Source organism: Microcaecilia unicolor, chromosome 10 (genome assembly GCF_901765095.1).
Source record: "Microcaecilia unicolor chromosome 10, aMicUni1.1, whole genome shotgun sequence".
Classification (NCBI taxonomy): Eukaryota; Metazoa; Chordata; class Amphibia; order Gymnophiona; family Siphonopidae; genus Microcaecilia; species Microcaecilia unicolor.
The window spans coordinates 13750918-13770989 of NC_044040.1; the positions used below are offsets into that span (position 1 = coordinate 13750918).

The window sequence follows — 20072 nt, forward strand, 5'->3', positions numbered from 1 at the left end:
CTGGTCCTGTTTCTAGGTGGTAAACCCACCAGACCAAACATGTATTTGGGGACATTTCCATAGATAATCCTGTGAATAAATACGTTCTTTGATGGGAAGCCAGTGCAAATTAAATCATTGGAGCCCAATAACTAATTATTTTGAGTGCTAATCTTGGATCTATGCCTTTTATAGAATCAGAGGGCTAGTGTGTAATGGAAAGGGGGGGGGGCATACATGTGGGCAGAGCATGGGAGGAGCATGGGCATGATTTCAACTTATGTGCACAAATTATAGAATATTACAAGTGACACATGTTGCATGGCGCACATAGGCATGCCCAGTTATGCCCGCCGTTGACCTGCTGTAATAGATCACATCTATAGGTAGGCATATTCGTTTGAATTTACATTAATATTCTATAATGACATCTTGGTGCACCGATACCGTTACAGAATTGACACTCAGCGCGGCATCAGCACGCCTAACTAGAGGCAGCTAGGCTTATATTTGGTATAACGCGATTTGAAAGCGCAAAACCTCTCCGCGAAAAACTACACTGGCTCCCAATCAAAGAACGCATCGCCTTCAAAATCTGCACCCTGGTTCACAAAATCATCTACGGAGCAGCCCCAAGTTACATGACAGACTTGATCAACTGACCAATTAGAAATACATCTGAATCAACACGATCTTATCTAAATCTGCACTACCCAAGCTGCCAAGGACTTAAATACAAAACAACTTACGCATCTAGTTTTTCCTACATAAGCACACAACTGTGGAACGCATTACCAAAAGCCTTGAAAACAACGTACGGCCACCTAAACTTCCGGAAATCACTAAAAACCAAACTGTTTAAAAAGGCATACCCTACCGATCCAACTTAAATGCCTAATCTCTGCAACACAACCAAACTAAAGCACGTAATGGACATAACACAACTCTTCCGTTCTCCGATTTCCTAAGGTGGCTGTGCCACATGAACTTGATCTTACCACAACATCACCCTGTATTTGTTCACACCGGAGCCTGCAAAGGCCTCTCCGGTACTATGTAAGCCTCATCGAGCCTACAAATAGGTGGGGAAATGTAGGATACAAATGTAACAAATAAATAAATAACCTGACGTATATCGGTGTAGTTCTATAATATAGGCTCTAATATTCATGGGCCCGAGTACAAAATGTTTTAAAAGGCAGAGAAAGGCTTCTGACCATTTAATTCGCCCGTCCAGGGTTAAACGGGCATGTTCAGTGGCACTTAATTGGCTGGTGTTGTTGAAAATGCCCGGTTTGCGCCCAAGCTGAAACCCGCTATTTTGGGAGCATTCTGGGGGGTAGAGTTGGCGCTTAACCAGCTATGATAACCGCATAAAACACAGTCTTTTGCGTATGCCGTTCTTCATAGCAATTTAAATGCTAACTATCACACTTAACCGGTTATGTTTTCGCCGACTCCGTATACCTGGAAATCCAATGCCGGAGCCTGGTCAAGACCAGGCACTGAATTTCAGGATATAAAGCTGGTGGCGTTCGGCAAAATGCTGATCACTACCAGCTGAATATCGGGCCCTACGAGTCTATTGTATGTGAAAATGTATACAATAATTGCATACATGGCGTTGTTTTCTACACAATGCTATATATATTCTAAACCACTGTGACCTGAATGCCAGAAATATCAGCCCTTGACGAACAGAAAGATAACTGTCAAAATTCCACCTGAATGCGATTCTGAAAACACCCACCTACCTGTTATTCAAACAAAAAAGAGGATGAAAGAGTATGTACACAACAAACCCCAACCAAGTCCTCTCTCATATAATAAGCAACAATACTTTATATACTATATTCAACCTTGTGGCGTGCAAAACATATCAAACAGGGGCGTAGCCAGACCTCATGGTGGGAGGGGGCCAGAGCCTGAGGTGGGGGGGGGTAAATTTTGGTCAGCCACCCCGCTGCCCCCCCCCCCCCCCCCCGCTGCCCCGCCACCCTGCTGCAGCAAATACTTTGGCTGGTGGGGATCCCCAATTCCCGCCAGCTAAAGCCTTGTCCAATGCCGGTCTCCGGCGCCGCCACCTTGCCTGCCCTGCTTTATCCTTTCCTCGTGTCCTGCACGCTCCTTTAAGTGAAAGTGAGCAAAACCAGGGGCTCAGAGGAAAGTTTGGGGGGCCCAGAAGAAAGTTTGGGGGGCCCAGGTCCCTGTGGCACCACGTAGCTATGCCACTGATATGAAAGGTCAAAAGCTTCAGCACCCCTGCCTTCACCCATATAAAGAATCTTACTGGGTGAAAATGACTTTAAACAGGGTCAGTCATCTTCATAGGCATAAAAAACCCTTTCACACAAAATATTTTAAAAGTTCCACTTAGAGTTCAATTTCAACCGGATCCACACAAATGGACATGACAAAATCATAAAGATATCAAACACTTAGCTTGTATCTTAAAAGAAGATGCACTTTAACTTCCGTGAGTCAGTCACTCCGACTGTGGCCACAGTTTCGCTATTTCAGCTGTCTCAAGGCATGAATAAAGTTTGTCATTAGTGGACAGGTTAGGTATGATGTGTTCTTGAGTGTTTACGTTCTGTCCTATCTTGTTTTGGAATTCCTTTCTTTGTTCTTTTACAATATTTTTTGTCAATCGCTTGTCCATGATTTGGCGATTAATCAAAACCTTGAATAAACATAAATCTATGTTCCTTTATAGAGCTGCCCTCTACGGTGGTCTGAATTCTGGTAGCCAGTCAGTTCCATGTCAGGCTGAGCCAGTCCTGGATTTACTCCACTACACCCTGGACTTCACAGTCCCTGCTATTCTTAGAGAATGTGGACATGCAGCAATGGGTTAAACCCGCCTTGCCACACGGAGATACTAGTGAGCTAATACTTCCCCTATACCCCAGAGGCAAGAAAAGCTGCTTTGATAAAGAAAATGATTTTTGCAATAAAATAGACTCCCCCCCCTCACTCCCCCTTCCCTCTTCTCTTACAAATGCTGCAGGTAGTCTGAAGGTTACTATGACAACACTAACTTTTTTTTTTTCCTTTTAATGAAAGACGGGTGCCAGGATCAACTAGTGGGTAGTAAACAGAAGAAAAGAAATTAAATGAGCTAATATTGGCACACGCAATGGTCCCTGAATTCCCTCTGGGTGACGCTCACCAACGGAGTAGGGCAGATCATTCAACGGTAGATAAAAATTATCAACCCAGTCTCTACTTAATACAATGCCTTAACCCTGTCTCTTTGGCATTGCTCACGGCTCACAGGCTTTCTTGATTCTGATACTACTCTGAGTCCATAGTGGGATCCCTAGCAGACGACCTGCCAATCTCCCGCATTCTTTCGCGGGTCATCTCCCGCAATCCCACTGGGAAGTGAAGAACTCCTGCTGAGCAGCCTCCCCTTCCAGTGACAGCAGGAGATGCGTTGCTGGAGGACCAGTCTCACGATAAGAACTGCAAAATCTCACAGCTCTTATCGCAGAACTGGTCCTGCGGTAGCAGGAGACGGCATTTTATTAGGGCGTTTCCTACGGCTGGAGGCGGAGACAACTTGTTGGTGCTGCGGCTGAGGTCTGCCTGGTGGTGGAGCAAGAAGGTGGAGTGGGTGGGTTTGGGGGTGTGACTGGGAAGAGTGGGAGAGAAATGGAGTGTGGCTTAAAATCTCCCTCTTGAAGACAGGGGCCCCCTTGACAGCTCTCTAGCAGTGGGCAAATGACGGTAATTTCAGAGATCAAATAGGGTCCATGCAGGCCTGGATTTAGGCAGAGAAAATGCAACCTTCTTGTGCCAACTTCTGAGAGGCACCAAAGTTTTGCTATGCCTCAATTCAGTGCCACTCTCTCCTTAAAAGCCCAAGCCCAGAGCAGCAGCAGTGAATATAGCAGGGGCATAGCTACGTGGGGCCACGGAGGCATGGGCCCCCGTAGATTTGGCCCTGGCTCCCCCGCCACCAACCCCTTCGACCCCCCCTCCCACCGCCAACCCTCCCCTGCCACCGCCGCCGTCAGGTACCTTTGCTGGCGGGGGTCCCCAACCCCTGCCAGCCGAAGTCCTCTTCTTCGGCGCAGCTGCGTTGCTGATCTGCAAGGCTTCTGTTTCTTTGAGTCTGACATCTTCCACATATGTGCAGGACGTCAGACTCACAGAAACAGAAGCCTGCCCTTGCAGATCAGCAACGCGGCCGCGCTGAAGAGGACTTCGGCTGGCGGGGGTCCCTGGTACCCGACGGCGGTGGGGAAGGGTTGGCGGCAGTGGGAAGAGGGGGTCAAAAGGGTTGGCGCTGGGGGGGTCAAAGGTGGTGGTGGTGGCGGCAGGAGGGGTCAAAAATGGCGGGGGGGGGGGTCGGCGGCGCCAGGGGGGGGGGCTAAAAAGTGCCCTCTCACCTCGAGCTCTGGACCCCCCTCCCGCCAAAGTCTGGCTACATCCCTGGAATATAGGGCAGAGGATGGTACTATACGACTGTGACTATATTTAGATACCAAGAATGCACATGCAGTTTGGAGACAGACATACATATGGGTAGAGTCTCGACACTGTATAGGCAGGGTACACAATTACACTTGTAAATTAGAGAATAGTATCACAAGAATTTACAGCAGTTGTATGGTTGCTGTAAGTGCTTCCATCTAAAATATGTCCACGTATTTGAGTAGGGGCAAGAGCCCTGCTTAAGAAACCACTGCCAGAGCCTCAGCACCAGTTGCTTCAAGCAGTGCATTAGTACAGTATGAATACAGCATGACCGGTGTCCTGCTTCGTACCAAGGACTAAGGTCCTGCATCAACAGTAAGGGATTGCCTAAGAACTGCTTAACTAATGCAATTACCTGAGCCACATTCTTGTACAATCAAGTACCCCAGACCAGGCTCACCCAGCCACTTCAGCACCTGAACAAAAAATGAGGAGGAGCCTACATCATCAGATTCTTTGGATTCGAGTTCCAGGAATTGCAACTTTGCTCACTCAAGTTGGACATTACAGTACTTTCCCAAGTCAGAAGGGCCAGAACATGGGGAGGAGTTGGCTTATCTTCAGGGGCCACATGCTATAGCCAGAAACAGTATATAAGTACCACCCCCCGTGGTCCAAAAATTGAGTCTGGTGACCTCACCAGCTCCGGGCTAACATTTTCTCATGTTTCCTAGCTCATAAGACTCCACCCACCTCCTCTTCTCCTCTTCTGCACCGATGGACTCTTCAGAGCTCCTGCCTGCCTCCTGCTACATCTCTCCAGGAGAAGACTTCATCCTCTGAACTGCTACTGGGTAATAAACAGGTGGCCCCTGGATTCTGGGCCTAGGGTCTAAGCATGTGTTTGCTTTGAACCCTTTTTAATAAGGGCAAAGCATTTGTTTTATGAAGGACCTGGCATTCTTACATAACTCTCCTACGATTGTTGCCTCGTCTATTCTAATATTTTATGTGCTTCTAAAATAAATCTATTTCTATTTTTATAAAATCTGAGCCTTGAGTCAGTTACTTCTCAGTATGACTAAGGCTGTGGACTTGGATCCATAAGGGAACATAACATTGATTTTTATAAGTTCCAGGATGCTAATCATAATTATAATAGAATTCTTGTTCCCAATTGACCTGCCCTCTGAACGGAGGCAGGGTAAATCTGTTTTGCCCCCATATTTGCTCTGCTTTGCTAGTTTTCTATAAAGTAGGCACATACTTTCCAAACAGCCCCCAACACACAGATGCACCACTACAAATGACCCCCTCAGAGTGGAGACTGCAAGGTCTGGACTGTCCCGAAGGATGCTCTGCCCCCAACTCTCTATGTGTGGAAGGAGTGGGCTCAACAGCAGCTGGGGCAGACTAGACTGCAAGGGCTTGCATACCCCCTGCTGAATCTTTGCAGTACATTTGCTACCACTACTGTTCCTCCAGGAAGATGGGGAGGGGGGGAGGAATATGAAGTGGGGGGGAGGAATATGAAGTACTTATTTCCCACCCACCCCCATTGGCAGAGGGCAGGCATTAGGTTTGGGAAGAAGCATGGAGGACTTCTTTCTCTCCCACCCCCAATGGCAGAGGGCAGGCATTAGGCTTGATGGGGGAGCAGAGGAGCACAGTAACACCCCCCCCCCAAACCCTGAGTCTGTGACACTAGCTAGGCTGTGACAGGCATACTATGCATCGTTCATGTGGGTGGTTAGCAAAATAATCCTCTGGAAGGTTTTCCATACTCCCAGGAGCTTTAGCAATTAGGATAGACTGGACAGGTGCAATTGTTATGGGGTGATATGCCTAGATAGACGTGGGTGCCATTACTGTTACCACCTTTTGGGCACTTTGATGCGGCAGCACTGACAAAAACTCCAGCTGTGTTAAAGTGAGTGGATTTGTCCCTGGAGTGTTCCTAGGACGGGGGAGGAAGAACTGGGAAAATATGTCCCTGTTATCCAATCCTTTCCCACCCCACCACATCCTCTACACACCCATCTTATGTGACTGAAACAAAACAAAACAAAATTCCTAAATTAAAACAGAAAAAAAATCAGAACCTAATACAAAATCATTTGTGGATATTTCTAGGCGGCCTTGCTGGCTTAACAGGATGTTGCTCTTATCACCGTTTCGCTTTGGGCTTCATTTTTAACTTGCCTGTAGATGTCAAGGGAACTCAGGGAGCTGTCGGTGAGGAGAGAGGAAAGTCAAAGAACAGGCCGGCGTTGCTTTGCTGTCTGCTGCTCTGATTTTCTAAGACCATTTGGATCTACGGCTTAGGTGCACACTCCCTTCCTAGTCCCCCCCCTCCCCCCGATGTGTTCCATAATACAGATTTATGAACATTGAAGAGCCTCAGCAAGTCATTTTTCACTTCAAAACAGGAAGCATACTACAAAGGCATCCGTCATAAGAGATGATAAACCTGTGGCTTTCCAGTTTGGCTTTCAGCCAATTAAAACCAACCGCACAGACAATCTATTTTTTTCAGGACCTTTCCAGGGGCTGATACATCAGTAGCAGCAGACAAAAAAATATGTCAATAACTGATGTGAGCAAAACATGTCCTATCATCCCAGGCAGAAAATGTTGACATCCTCTGCTCCTCCAAAGTATCCCTCCTCCCTCCTCCAATCCAGGACGGAGCTCTCTCAGCAGTGGAGAATAGCAGAGAAGGAATCTTTTCATCTCACTACTGTGCAGGTGGGAAGGCAGGAAACTCCCAGTGCTGTAAAAAATGACTGCCTGAGTCTCTACTGCTCTCTTTAAGGATGGGGAGAGTAGAAGGGAAGTTTTACTGACATGTACTCCATATGTCTTTCTATTGAATTATGATGGAGAAAATCACCATCTTTGTATCATCTTAAGTGTTTCAGCTGAACCCAGAAGCGGAGCCAGGATGAGCGAGGTTGACGGCGCAGGGGGGGGGGAGTGAGAGCGGACTTCCGCCGGCGCACATTTCCAGTGCAACAGGATGAAAACAAATAGGCACTGGCGCCAGCAGAACTCCGTTTGGGGGAGTGGCCGCTCCCCTGTTGCCAGATGGGCGGTTTTCCTGCCCAGTTGGGCTCTTTTCCGTGACCCGCTGCGGCTTTTTCATGCTGTGTGCGGGTTGCGGGATTTTGGTCGGCTTTTTTTTGCCCCGCCACGATTTTTTCGCACGGCCGCGGGTTGGCTGGATTTCCCGCGGCCAATAGAAGCCCCACGGAGGCGGGCTTAATGACGTCATTTGAATGCAAATTGGCTCATTAATATTTATTAATGATGTCATTCATATGCAAATGACTATGTGGGTTTTGGGCTGGTTTTTGGGCATGGAAACTTTTTTCCATCTGGCAACACTAGCCACTGGCTGAACCATGCTGATGCATCAGGTTGCCACACGATTATGACTATGGTGAGAAGATCTACTAGGATAAGAAATTACGAGCGTCCACAGTGAAAATGTTTCCAGCGATACTAAATTACAGAGGTTCAATGCCTCATTGCGACTGTAATTGTCCATCGTGAAATCCAGTTGGCAGTCAGGCCTACATGCATGCTTCTGATAAAGTATATGATGCATTGGGACTTTGTCTGAATGAAAGACACCACGCAAAGTTTAGATTATTGGAGCTGCACCTTTGTGTTAGCAAAGCGTGTGAACATGACAAGAGTACGTGTTTGAAAACGTTACACTTGGTGACTGTCCTCCAGCCACTCCAGTGGTTGTCTAACACCCTCGCCCCTTCCCTTCCCCTGCATTCTCACCACTAATCTGACAGGTTTATTCTTTAATTGTTCCGGTGGGCAAGTGTTTGCCTAACATCACCTTCTAAGTTGTCCCAACTGTGCAACTCACTAGCCTCTGGTTTTATGTCCTGCCATCTAGCTACCATAGCCATGGTGCTTTCAGGACCTTTTTTCTTGATGCCTCCCCACCCTCAGGCTCTTTTGCAAGGAATCCACAGCAGCTTTCTTTAAAGCAGTTAGTTGTACGATCCTTTGGATGTCCTCGAGCTCTCCACTCTTTCTGCTTAGTTTTTGATTTTGTCTTGAACTTAGGGTGATGTAGAAGACATCAGTGTGATGTTTGTTTGGTTTTTGTTACATTTGTACCCCGCGCTTTCCCACTCATGGCAGGCTCAATGCAGCTTACATGGGGCAATGGAGGGTTAAGTGACTTGCCCAGAGTCACAAGGAGCTGCCTGTGCCGGGAATCAAACTCAGTTCCTCAGTTCCCCAGGACAAAAGTCCACCACCCTAACTACTAGGCCACTCCTCCACTGATGTAGAAGAAGATTGTTGGGTTCAGCTCCTTGGGCGTTCCCAGCAAGTGTGGAGCTAATAGAAGCTAAGTATAATTTTTACCTTCATTGCTATACAAGCCTATTTAATAAATAAGAGGTTTTTCTGACTAATGAGCATACTCACCAGCGGATTGACCTAAAGGAATTTTATTATTCCAGAGTTAACGCTGAGCGTCTTGGTTCACGGGTCTCAATAGACCGTTATTTGAACCGAGTATCTGAAGTCTTTTCCTCTACATATACAGATTATTACATCAGCAGACACGAGAGTTACTTGCTATCAGTGGACTTATACATTTGTTGATTCATATTCGTAGCAAGTACCAGAATTCAATTTAAAGTAGTCTACTATGCCATACTTTGTATTGTTACTTGAATATTTTTACTGCTGTAATTGTCTATTGCTCATGTTTGATTTATTCTTACTGTAACACCACCTTGAGTAAATTCCTTCAAAAAGGCGGTAAATAAATCCTTACCCTAATAAAAAAAAATAAACGCCAAGTGAGAAAGGAAGCTGCAAATCCCAGTGCTAGTGGATTAGGATGGTTGTGTTTATGGGTGATAGGTAACATTTCAAGACCATGATAATGACAAAATAATTAAAATAATAAGCAATTAAAATAATAGGTTTTCAGGCAAGATTTCAGTTTCTCAAGAGGATTGATTTGCCCAGTAGAATTGGAGAGAAAACACATCAAGCAGCCATGGAAAACAAAACTGAGATGATCTTAATATCTCTGAATATGCTTCTAGTGTGTCCGCACCTTGAGTACAGTGTACATTTCCGGTCTCCCCATCTCATAAAGGAGACAGTGCAACTAGAAAAGTTCAGAGAAGGACAGCAAAAATGATAATGGAGATGAACACTTCCCTTATGAAGAAAGGCTAAACAGGCTAGGGCTCTTCAGCTTGGAGAAAAGATGACCGAGAGGAGAAATGATAGAATTTTAAAAACTTGAGTGGGGTGGAATGGATAAATAGGGAACGGACATCAGAGAGACGGTTCAGATCTGTGCCAAGGTGATATAGAAAGCAGATGCCAAATAAAGTACTCCAAAAACATTGCTTTATTAAAACCAAGTATAATTGGTCGTAATTTGGTTTACATGTCCATTTACAAATGAATATATATACATGTACAAGTCTCCTCAAGTCACTTCACTGGCTCCCTATCTGTTTCTGCATACAGTTCAAACTCCTCTTATTGACTTACAAGTGCATTCACACTGCAGCTCCTCAGTCCCTCTCCACTCTTACCTCTCCCTATACTCCTCCCCGGGAACGCCGTTACTACTACTACTACTACTTAACATTTCTAAAGCGCTACAAGGGTTACGCAGCGCTGTACAATATAAACATAGAGGGACAGTCCCTGCTCAAAGAGCTTACAATCTAAGAGACAAGTGAACGGTCAGTCCAATAGGGGCGGTCAAATTGGGGCAGTCTGGATTCACTGAACGGTAAGAGTTAGGTGCCGAATGCAGCATTGAAGAGGTGGGTTTTAAGCAAAGACTTGAAGATGGGCAGGGAGGGAGCTTGGCTTAAGGGCTCAGGAAGGTTGTTCCAAGCATAGGGTGAGGCGAGGCAGAATGAGCGGAGCCGTTTACTGGGTAAATCTCTCTTATCTGCACCCTTCTCCACCGCTAACTCCAGACTCTGTTCCTTTTATCTTGCTGCACCATATGCCTGGAATAAACTTCCTGAGCCAGTATGTCAAGCTCCATCTCTGGCCATCTTCAAATCTAGGCTAAAAGCCCACCTTTTTGATGCTGCTTTTAACTCCTAACCCTTACTCACCTGTTCAGTACCCATATTTTATCATTCCCACCTTAGTAATTCCCTTATCTTTTATTTGTACTGTTTGTCTGTCCTAATTAGATTGTAAGCTCTGTACAGTGCTGCGTATGTCTAGTAGCGCTATAGAAATGATAAGTAGTAGTTTTGCACATGGTTTAATAACGTATACATTGTTTTGCATATGCATATCTATGGTTCTTAACTTCATTTATATTATTGTGCTTTTATGAATTTATTTAATTTGCACAATGACTTTATTCACATCTATTTATGTTTTTATCATTCTAATTATTTCATACATTTACCCCTCTGTTTAGTAAGTCACGCGGCAATGCCGACACAGCCCATTCAAAGTTGGCATTAGCGCACGGCAGCCGCTAATGTGGCTTAGTAAGCAGGGGGGTTAATTTGCGCTATGATTTTATGCACATTTATTCATGTTTTTATGATTCTAATTATTTTATACAGTTATATTCTTATATTGTTTGTAATTTGGTATATTTATGTATTGTTTCCAGACCCCTGAAGCAGGCTTTTGCAAGTCGAAACACATGTCGGATCCTCTTTGCTTACCAATAAACTACATCCTTGAGAAATTACTAATTGCAAGTCTTAGAAGACTCATTCTTTTGCCTTACTGTTTGACTTGTCTCTGTATACAATTTTGTTCATACCCCTGAGGCAGCCCTGATTGGGCAAAACAAGGACCACGTCAGGTGCTTGGTTTTGATAAAGCATTGTTTTTGGAGTACTTTATTTCGGATCTGCTTTCTTTCGCATTGATAAATAGGAATAGTTGTTTCCCTTTTCAAACAAGAGAAAAACAAGGCGACATTTCGTGAAATAAACGACCAGCGGATTGAAAACAAATTGTAGAGCGTTTCTGTTTTTGTTTTGTTGTTTCTGTTGTTATTTTTTTATAGAGAGAGGTGTGGTAGCCATGTTAGTCCACTCTTAAGGTTATCATTTTGATAACCTTAAGATAGGTTAATATTTTGACACCAAACAGACAGGACTTAACAAGGATCTGGGTTTTCTAGCCCATTATAAATCATAAAATTGTATTTCTCTGTTTACCACCCTCCTCTCACCTACCCACACCCATCCTGTTAGAATATCAATGAAATGCTTTGATGTCCCCATGCATACCTCCTACCCACTCCCACCCTGTCAGACTGTCAAAGTAATGCTTGGATGTCTCACTCATATATACTATCTGCTACCACATTTGCTTATTTCCGATCTGACGAAGAAGGGCAACCTTCGAAAGCTAATCAGGAAATGTATTAAGTTATGTCCAATAAAAAAGGTATCATCTTATTTTCTTTTCCATGTTTTATTTTGTTTGATTTCTATTGATAACCTTTATAGAGAGAAACATTAATCTGTGGAATCTATTGCCAGAGGATGTGGTCACAATTGTGGAATTCAAAAAAAGGATTGGACAAGCTCCTGGAGCAAAAGTCCATAAAAAAATTATTAGCCAAGTAGACTAATTGTTCATCCCTGGAAAAGAATTGTGGGAAATAGATCTACACTTTGAGAACTTGCAACTCTGACTAGACAATGTTGGAGACGGGATGCTGGGTCCAGTAGACCTTGGCCTGACTGAGCAAGGCTTTTCTTATGTTCTTAGGTTCAAAGATTGGAGACTGATGTCAGCTTCTTGGGGCATTTAGCAGCTACTCTGAACAGAAGCACAAATGTTCAATTATGCCTGAGACCCAGAGGAAAGCAGAGCTTGAGGCTTATCAGCTATACAATATCAGAAGCTAGAATTTCTCTGTTGTATACCATCAGGACTTTGGACTGTATAATAATGAAATCACTTCAGTCCTATCACTGGAACACAAGATTTATCTGTTGTAGAATGTGTTGGTAGCTGTAGCAGGATTCTTCCACCGTGTCTTATCAGTCCAATGCCTATGTCAGCTACAATGCCATTGACTACCTAGGAATTATCCTCTCCAGATGTTACCAGGAGCGGGTGAGTGGCAGATTAGCATGTGAAGCCATGTGTTAGATTATGTGGGTGTCTACTGTCATTTCTATGGATCGGGAAACAAAAAAAAACACACCGCTGTCTGCAGTTTAAATAAACACGGCATTAAGACAAGACAACTAGTAAAATATTTTTAAAAAAGAAACTATAAAAACATTAATTATGATAATTAAATGATTACAGGGCTTTCCCCCTCTCCTTTCATGATCTGAGTTATGTCTGTAAAGGTGGAAAAAAACCCGGAAAAGGAACAGCCTTCTCCTTTGCTTAAATAAGTCTGTCCAACAGCTGGCCAGAGGGTACAGCAGCAGTTCTGTCTGAACTGGTATAATACATGCAGCATTTGTTCTCAGATCCGATTTCTACTACTGAGACTGACTGTACTTGGGAGCACCAGATTTCACCAAGTATTAGCACCATATGTCTGTACCCTGCTGCTACAATTCTGGTCACCGCATCTCAAAAAAGATATAGTGGAATTAGAAAAGGTGCAGAGAAGGGCAACGAAAACGATAAAGGGGGTGGATTTCCTATGAGGAAAGGATAAAGCGGCTAGGGAAAAAGACGGCTGAGGGGAGATATGATAGAGATCTATAAAATACTGAGTGGAGTGGATAGACGTGAAGCGTCTGTTTACTCTTTCCAAAAATACTAGGACTAGAGGGCATGCAATGAAGCTACAAAGTAGTACATTTAAAATGAATCAGAGAAAAAGTTTCTTCACTCAACATGTAATTAAACTCTGGAAGTCATTGCCAGATAATGTGGTAAAGGCGGTTAGCTTAGCGGGGTTTAAAAAAAGGTTTGGCTGGCTTCCTAAAGAAAAAGACCATAGACCATTATTAAAATGGACTTGGGAAAAATCCACTGCTTATTTCTGGGATAAGCAGCATAAAATGGTTTGTACTTTTTTGGGATCTTGCCAGGTATTTGGGACCTGGATTGGTCACTGTTGGAAACAGGATTCTAGCCTTGATGGACCTTTGGTCTGTCCCAGTATGGCAATACTTATGTTATTTATGTACCTAGAGCTGTCACATTAGTCTCAAACTCCAATATCAGCACATAAAATTTATCTGCAAGGGGCTGATCCTCACCCATATCTCATGCACTAATCACCCGTACAGTTCTGGCTGTAATCGGATGGTGGGAACTCAGACCTGACTGTGTACCGATAATCAGTTGTAATATCATGGACTAATTGAAAGCGGGAACAAAGTATGAATAAATCAAGAGACAAAGGACACTGTCAACAAGTTGCAAAACACAGACTCTTAAGTTATGCACATTGGTACATTTCATGAATCTGCCCATCCCTTGACTTTTTCTTCACCTTATCTCCTATCCTGGGGGCAAGCTTGCAGCTACTAAGGCTATCTCTGGGCCAGGCCTGCTCTTTCATATCTCATTCCCTCCTTGCAGTTCCCGGTCAATATTCTCTCCATTTTCTTCCTCCTGCATATCCCTGTCAATACTTCTTATCTCAGTCATCACCCTTCCCTGGTCTCTGAGACCCTAGAAAGCGCCTTACCTCTGCCTCCAACCCCCCCGCCTTTAACTCTTCCAGGCACCACTTCTGTAGATGATCCAGTTTTGTGGTACGGCCACCCTAGTTTTTACCACTGTACGAGTTTGCTTCTTCTGTTGGTGGGGGGGGGGGGGGGGGGGGGGTGGCTGCCAGTCCTTCACTGCTCACTGCACTTCTTCAGTCAGTGAAGGTTGGAAACCCCTCTGGTACGTCACCTTCCCTAGACTACAGCAGGAGAAACGGTGGGGACCTGCACTGCTTTTCTCATGCTGACGTCTCTTCCTTCATTCTTTGGCCCACAGCCTGCACAGCTACTTCATTAAAGGTGCAGGGCCATGTTCATGTACATCATCTGCCATGTATGGATGGATTTCAGATGGACAGAGACAGCCTCAGTAATGGGAAGGCGGTAGAACGAGAGATGGGAAGGCGGTAGAACGAGAGGACATGAAATGAGATTGAAGGGGGGCAGACTCAGGAAAGATGTCAGGAAGTATTTCTTCACGGAGAGGGTGGTGGACGCTTGGAATGCCCTCCCGCGGGAGGTGGTGGAGATGAAAACGGTAACGGAGTTCAAACATGCGTGGGATAGGCATAAAGGAATCCTGTGCAGAAGGAATGGATCCTCAGAAGCTTAGCTGAAATTGGGTGGCGGAGCAGGTGGGGGGAAGAGGGGTTGGTGGTTGGGAGGCGAGGATAGGGGAGGGCAGATTTATACGGTCTGTGCCCTGAAAGACAGGTACAAATTCAAGATATGAGTTTATCTTGGGCAGACTAGATGGACCATGCAGGTCTTTTTCTGCCGTCATCTACTATGTTACTATGTAAACACCTATAAATAGAAGATGTGGCCATCTGTCACCTGGTTGGCTCTCATGTCAGCCTAAAAATTTGGATGTGGCCACCTATGCAACAATACTTTTCAAAATGTTAAAAATGCTAAAATGTATGCACTTTTATTACAAACCAGTATACAAAATGGGTAGAAGTAAATCGATTTTTTTTTTTACTTGTTCCAAAAGCACAAGGACTAGGGGACATGCAAGGAAGTTACATGGAAATACTTTTAAAACAAATAGGAGGAAATATTTTTTTTCACTCAACGAATAGTTGAGCTCTGGAACTCTTTGCTGGAGGATGTGGTAACAGCGGTTAGCGTATTTGGGTTTAAAAAAGGTTTGGACAAATTCCTGGAGGAAAAGTCCTTAGTCTGCTATTGAGGCAGACGTGGGAAGCAACTACTTGCCCTTGGATTTGTAGTACGGAATGTTACTACTCTGAGATTCTGCATGGAATCTCGTTACTCTTTAGGATTCTGGAATCTTGCTATTCTTTGGGGTTCTACATGAAATGTTGCTATTCTTTGGGGTTCTATATGAAATGTTGCTACTCTTTGAGGTTCTACATGGAATCTTGTCACTCTTTAGGATTCTGGAATCCTGCTATTCTTTGGGTTTCTACATGAAATGTTGCTACTCTTTGAGGTTCTACATGGAATCCTGTCACTCTTTAGGATTCCAGAATCTTGCTATTCTTTGGGGTTCTACATGGAATGTTGCCACAATTTGAGTTTCTGCCAGGTACTTGTGACCTGGCTTGGCCACTGTTTGGAAAACAGGATACTGGGTTAGGTGGACCATTGGACTGACCCAGTATGGCTACTCTTACGTTCTTATGTGAAACATTCAAAATAAAGTAAGGAGATGCAACGTTCCAGTCAAGTATCTTACTAGTGTTTATCAGGTTCCCCATTGGTCTACTGTTCTTTCTGCATAACCTGCAATCCTTCTCAATCTTTGCGTTCCTCAAACCAATACTTCCTCTCTGTTCCTTCTTATCGTCACATCTGGCTTGATGTACTCAGACACACTAGTTTCAGTGTTGTTATCCCCACGCTCTGGAATAACTTTCCTCTTTCACTTAGGATTGAGTCGCCTCTTCAGAATTTTTTTTTAACAAATACCCTTAATCAGGGATGGATCACAAGTTCGTGGACCCCTGGGGCCAACTAGAACATAGGGCCCCCCCACTTCCCGGCCACAACTGTCAAGTACATAGTTTTTCTATCCATCACATAATATACATGCAACTGTACAAGTGTTTTAAATGTATACAAGTATACGTATGACATCAAGTTACTGTTATAGGATATTGACACAAGCATTAATAAATGGTAAATGTCAGGGTTTCAGCAGAGTTTATAAAAAGTTTATCACATCCCCGAAAAACACAACCACCAGACTGAACAGGATATGCAGAGCCCACCATAATAATGAGAAGGGCCTCACAGACCTATGAGTCCTCAGGCCTGTGCGTGGATTCGCCTCGCCTTTAAATCACACTTCTTTAGGTACATTTTTCCACTAATCCAAAATTCCAGGCTTTTATCATCTGCTGCAGACAATACCATTCTGCCTCTTGTTTTATTCCAACCCTCCGTATTCCCTTCTGTAAGATTTTGTAATCTTTTTTCTTTTTTCTCCTGTGCTTTCCCCAGTTGTTTCTTGTTGTCCTGTTTCTGCCTCTGTCAGGTTTTCTCAGTTTTTAAACTGAATCCCTCTTTCTTTGTAATACTTGTTTTTAAATTGTAAACCGCTTAGATATCATACTATAACTTTGCAGTACATCAAAATAAACTGACCTTGACCTTGTCCAATAAAGCAAAAGAATACAGGTAAAATGATATGTTTTTTAAAGGAATCAAGGAAAACAAATGCAGAGTGGAAGAAAATCCAATCCAAGAAACCAGTCAGAACTCACGGAATAAGAACTCCAAACTATTAGTTTGCAGTGATCGCCAGTTACAACTATCTCTATCTCTGATTTTGACTTTGTGTTATTTTCAGTGCTCCAGTAGTATCATATGCTCAATAGAATATCAGCATATCGACCCCTGATGAAGGCTTTATAGCCGAAACACAGACCGTGTAGGGTCCTAATAAAGTCTATTTGGAGTTCTCATTCCGTGAGTTCTGACTGGTTTCTTGGATTGGATTTTCTTCCGCTCTGCATTTGTTTTCCCTTGTTGGATTTGTGGAAGGCGTGAACCCCCTCTTTTTTAAGGAATCAAGCCAGCTCTGTAGATTTTAAGCCAGGAAACAAGTAAACGCCTGAAATCTCATCGTTTCTCTCTTGACCATGCTATTTGGAAAACTGTGTTCCAGGCTCAATATACAATTGGTTGTACAATTTCCCCCCTCCCCTCCCCATCTCTCAGATGCCCCCATATAGCTGTAAACCTACCTCAGGCACCTTCACCCTGCCTTCCTGAAAGGAACACGTCTGTGGATCGTGCGTACACACATGGCGATATTTACACCAGTGACACTGATAAGGGCTTTCAACACACGACAAGCACCTGCAGGAAGGAGAAAAGCGGAAAGAGTTATGGAAATTTCAGAACTCAAAGAGCAGATACAAGGGTATAAATCAACAAGAAGAGAGATGGCTGAAGGGTAAACGCGCTGACCGGCTTTAGTGGGTCAGATGTAATAAGGTATTTGTCCCAGGCTGCGTCTAAGAGGAATATGCTTAGTACATCTGGCCCAGAGCTGCCCGTGCAAGCGTAATATTTACTTCTATGAAGGCCTCAGGATTGGACTGCGCATTTCTCTCTCTTTCCATACATACAGTAATCCACTGAATGGGCATCTGGTTCAGATAATCTGTAAATTACCTTAATCCTACTTCTGTGCACCGGGTGTTATGGGATCCGTGTACTTACAAGAATTAAAACCAGCACAGTAACACCAGTTACCTGCTGGCTTTACTGCAGACAATACATCAGGTTTTAACGCCAGACAGATCAAGCTAATGAAATGCAGAACCCTGTGCGAATTAGGTTTTTCCACATCAGACAGCCCACAGTGAATGGTTGAAAAGCAGGAGGGCTTCGCAGGACTGGAATCCCATGTGTTGACTGCAGTTGAATGTGGTTCTCAGGTCCAGAGAGCCACGTTTGGACATCAGTACTGGTAAACCTGAGTAACAAGGTCTTTTGATTTGCAATTAATGTAGACCACCAGCAAATGCAAATTTGGAGATTAAAGTTACCCTAAAATTAACTTTATGCATATTGGGGGAGGTTCTATACATGCTGCTTTTAACTCCTAACCCTTACTCACTTGTTCAGAACCCTTATTTTATCATCCTCACTTTAATATTCCCTTATCTTTTGTTTGTCCTGTTTGTCTGTCCTAATTAGATTGTAAGCTCTGTCGAGCAGGGACTGTCTCCTCATGTTCAAGTGTCCAGTGCTGCGTACGTCTAGTAGCGCTATAGAAATGATAAGTAGTAGTAGTCTGTAGGATTCTGGAATCTTTGCTAGTGTTTGAGATTCTGTACGGAATCTTGCTATTCTTTGGGATTCCAGAATCTTGCTACTCTTTGTCCTTATCCCTTATTTGTCCTGTTTGTCTGTCCTAATTAGATTGTAAGCTCTGTCGAGCAGGGACTGTCTCTTCATGTTCAAGTGTCCAGTGCTGCGTACGTCTAGTAGCACTATAGAAATGATAAGTAGTAGTAGTCTGTAGGATTCTGGAATCTTTGCTAGTGTTTGAGATTCTGTACGGAATCTTGCTATTCTTTGGGATTCCAGAATCTTGCTACTCTTTGTCCTTATCCCTTATTTGTCCTGTTTGTCTGTCCTAATTAGATTGTAAGCTCTGTCGAGCAGGGACTGTCTCTTCATGTTCAAGTGTACAGTGCTGCGTACGTCTAGTAGCGCTATAGAAATGATAAGTAGTAGTATTTGAGATTCTGTACGGAATCTTGCTACTCTTTGGGATTCCGGGAATCTTGCTACTCTTTGGGATTCCGGAATCTTGCTACTCTTTGTCCTTATCCCTTGTTTGTCCTGTTTGTCTGTCCTAATTAGATTGTAAGCTCTGTCGAGCAGGGACTGTCTCTTCATGTTCAAGTGTACAGCGCTGTGTACGTCTAGTAGCGCTTTAGAAATGATAAGTAGTAGTAGTAGTAGCATATATGGCGCTTAAAAAATCAGTGCTGAAATCAATGCTGACTAAGCAAATTCTATAAGCGGCATCTAGATTAGGTGCGGTATACAAAATATGATTAATTGATATTTCAGCGCCTAAAACTACGCACATCCATTTATACCAACGAAGATGTGGAGTAAATCCCGGCACATACATTTACATGCACTGGGCCATATTCTTTAACTATGTGCGTAAATTTAGGAACACTAGAATATTAACTAAGCATATTCTATATACTGCGCCTAAATCTAAGCTCAGTATACAGAATACACTTAGGCAGAAATGTTTACCGCATGGATTATTTAGGCATCTTATATAGAATCTGGCCCCATATATAAAATCTGGGGGTATGTGTCTACGTTTCTGGAGCTATTCTATAAATGGTGCACCTAAATCGCTTAGCACGGAACTGATAGGGGACATACATGTGCACAGAGCATGGGCATATCATGGATGTGTCACCAAGTTGATGCGTACAACTTATACAATACTATCAGTTCCGTGCATTGCATGGCACAGTTAGGCACTCATGTACACCAGCCGGTCCTACGTAGGCGTGCCTATCTTTTGGCACACCAATGCAGCTTTGCATTGATATTCGATAATGGTTTATGCATGCCCTGAACCTGTTAGAGAATTACCTCTTTCTGGCACCTAAAATGAGGATCCAATTTACAGAATTGCTGCCAATGTCCATTCCAACGGCTTCTTATTGCGAAATATCACCGTCCCCTTTTTTTAAAAGAAATTATGAAATCCACACAAATATTAAACTCATAACTTCAATAAACCCTATGGAATGGCAGTTCCTGCTGGTTAATGCTGTTATAGGTCTGAGGTAAAAGTGAAAGCTATTTTCACTAGGGCATAGCTAAAGGAAGAAATTTGAAAGAATGGTTGGTTTTGCAGAAAAACAATTATATTATTTTTTCACTTTTTAAAGATTTCTAAGCCCCCTCCCCACCACATCCATATCCTCTACCCTCTAAATGCTCTCCCCACCGCAC

At 43.7% G+C, this 20072-nt stretch overlaps 1 protein-coding gene across 1 annotated transcript in view; it reads right to left on the reverse strand.

The window, feature by feature from the left end:
- The window catches only part of PLXNA4 (plexin A4), a 944413-nt gene that overhangs the window by 327854 nt on the left and 596487 nt on the right, over positions 1-20072 (reverse strand). Inside the window, 1 exon segment of the mRNA XM_030216701.1 lies at positions 17312-17426. Coding sequence (XP_030072561.1) covers positions 17312-17426 — 115 coding nt within the window.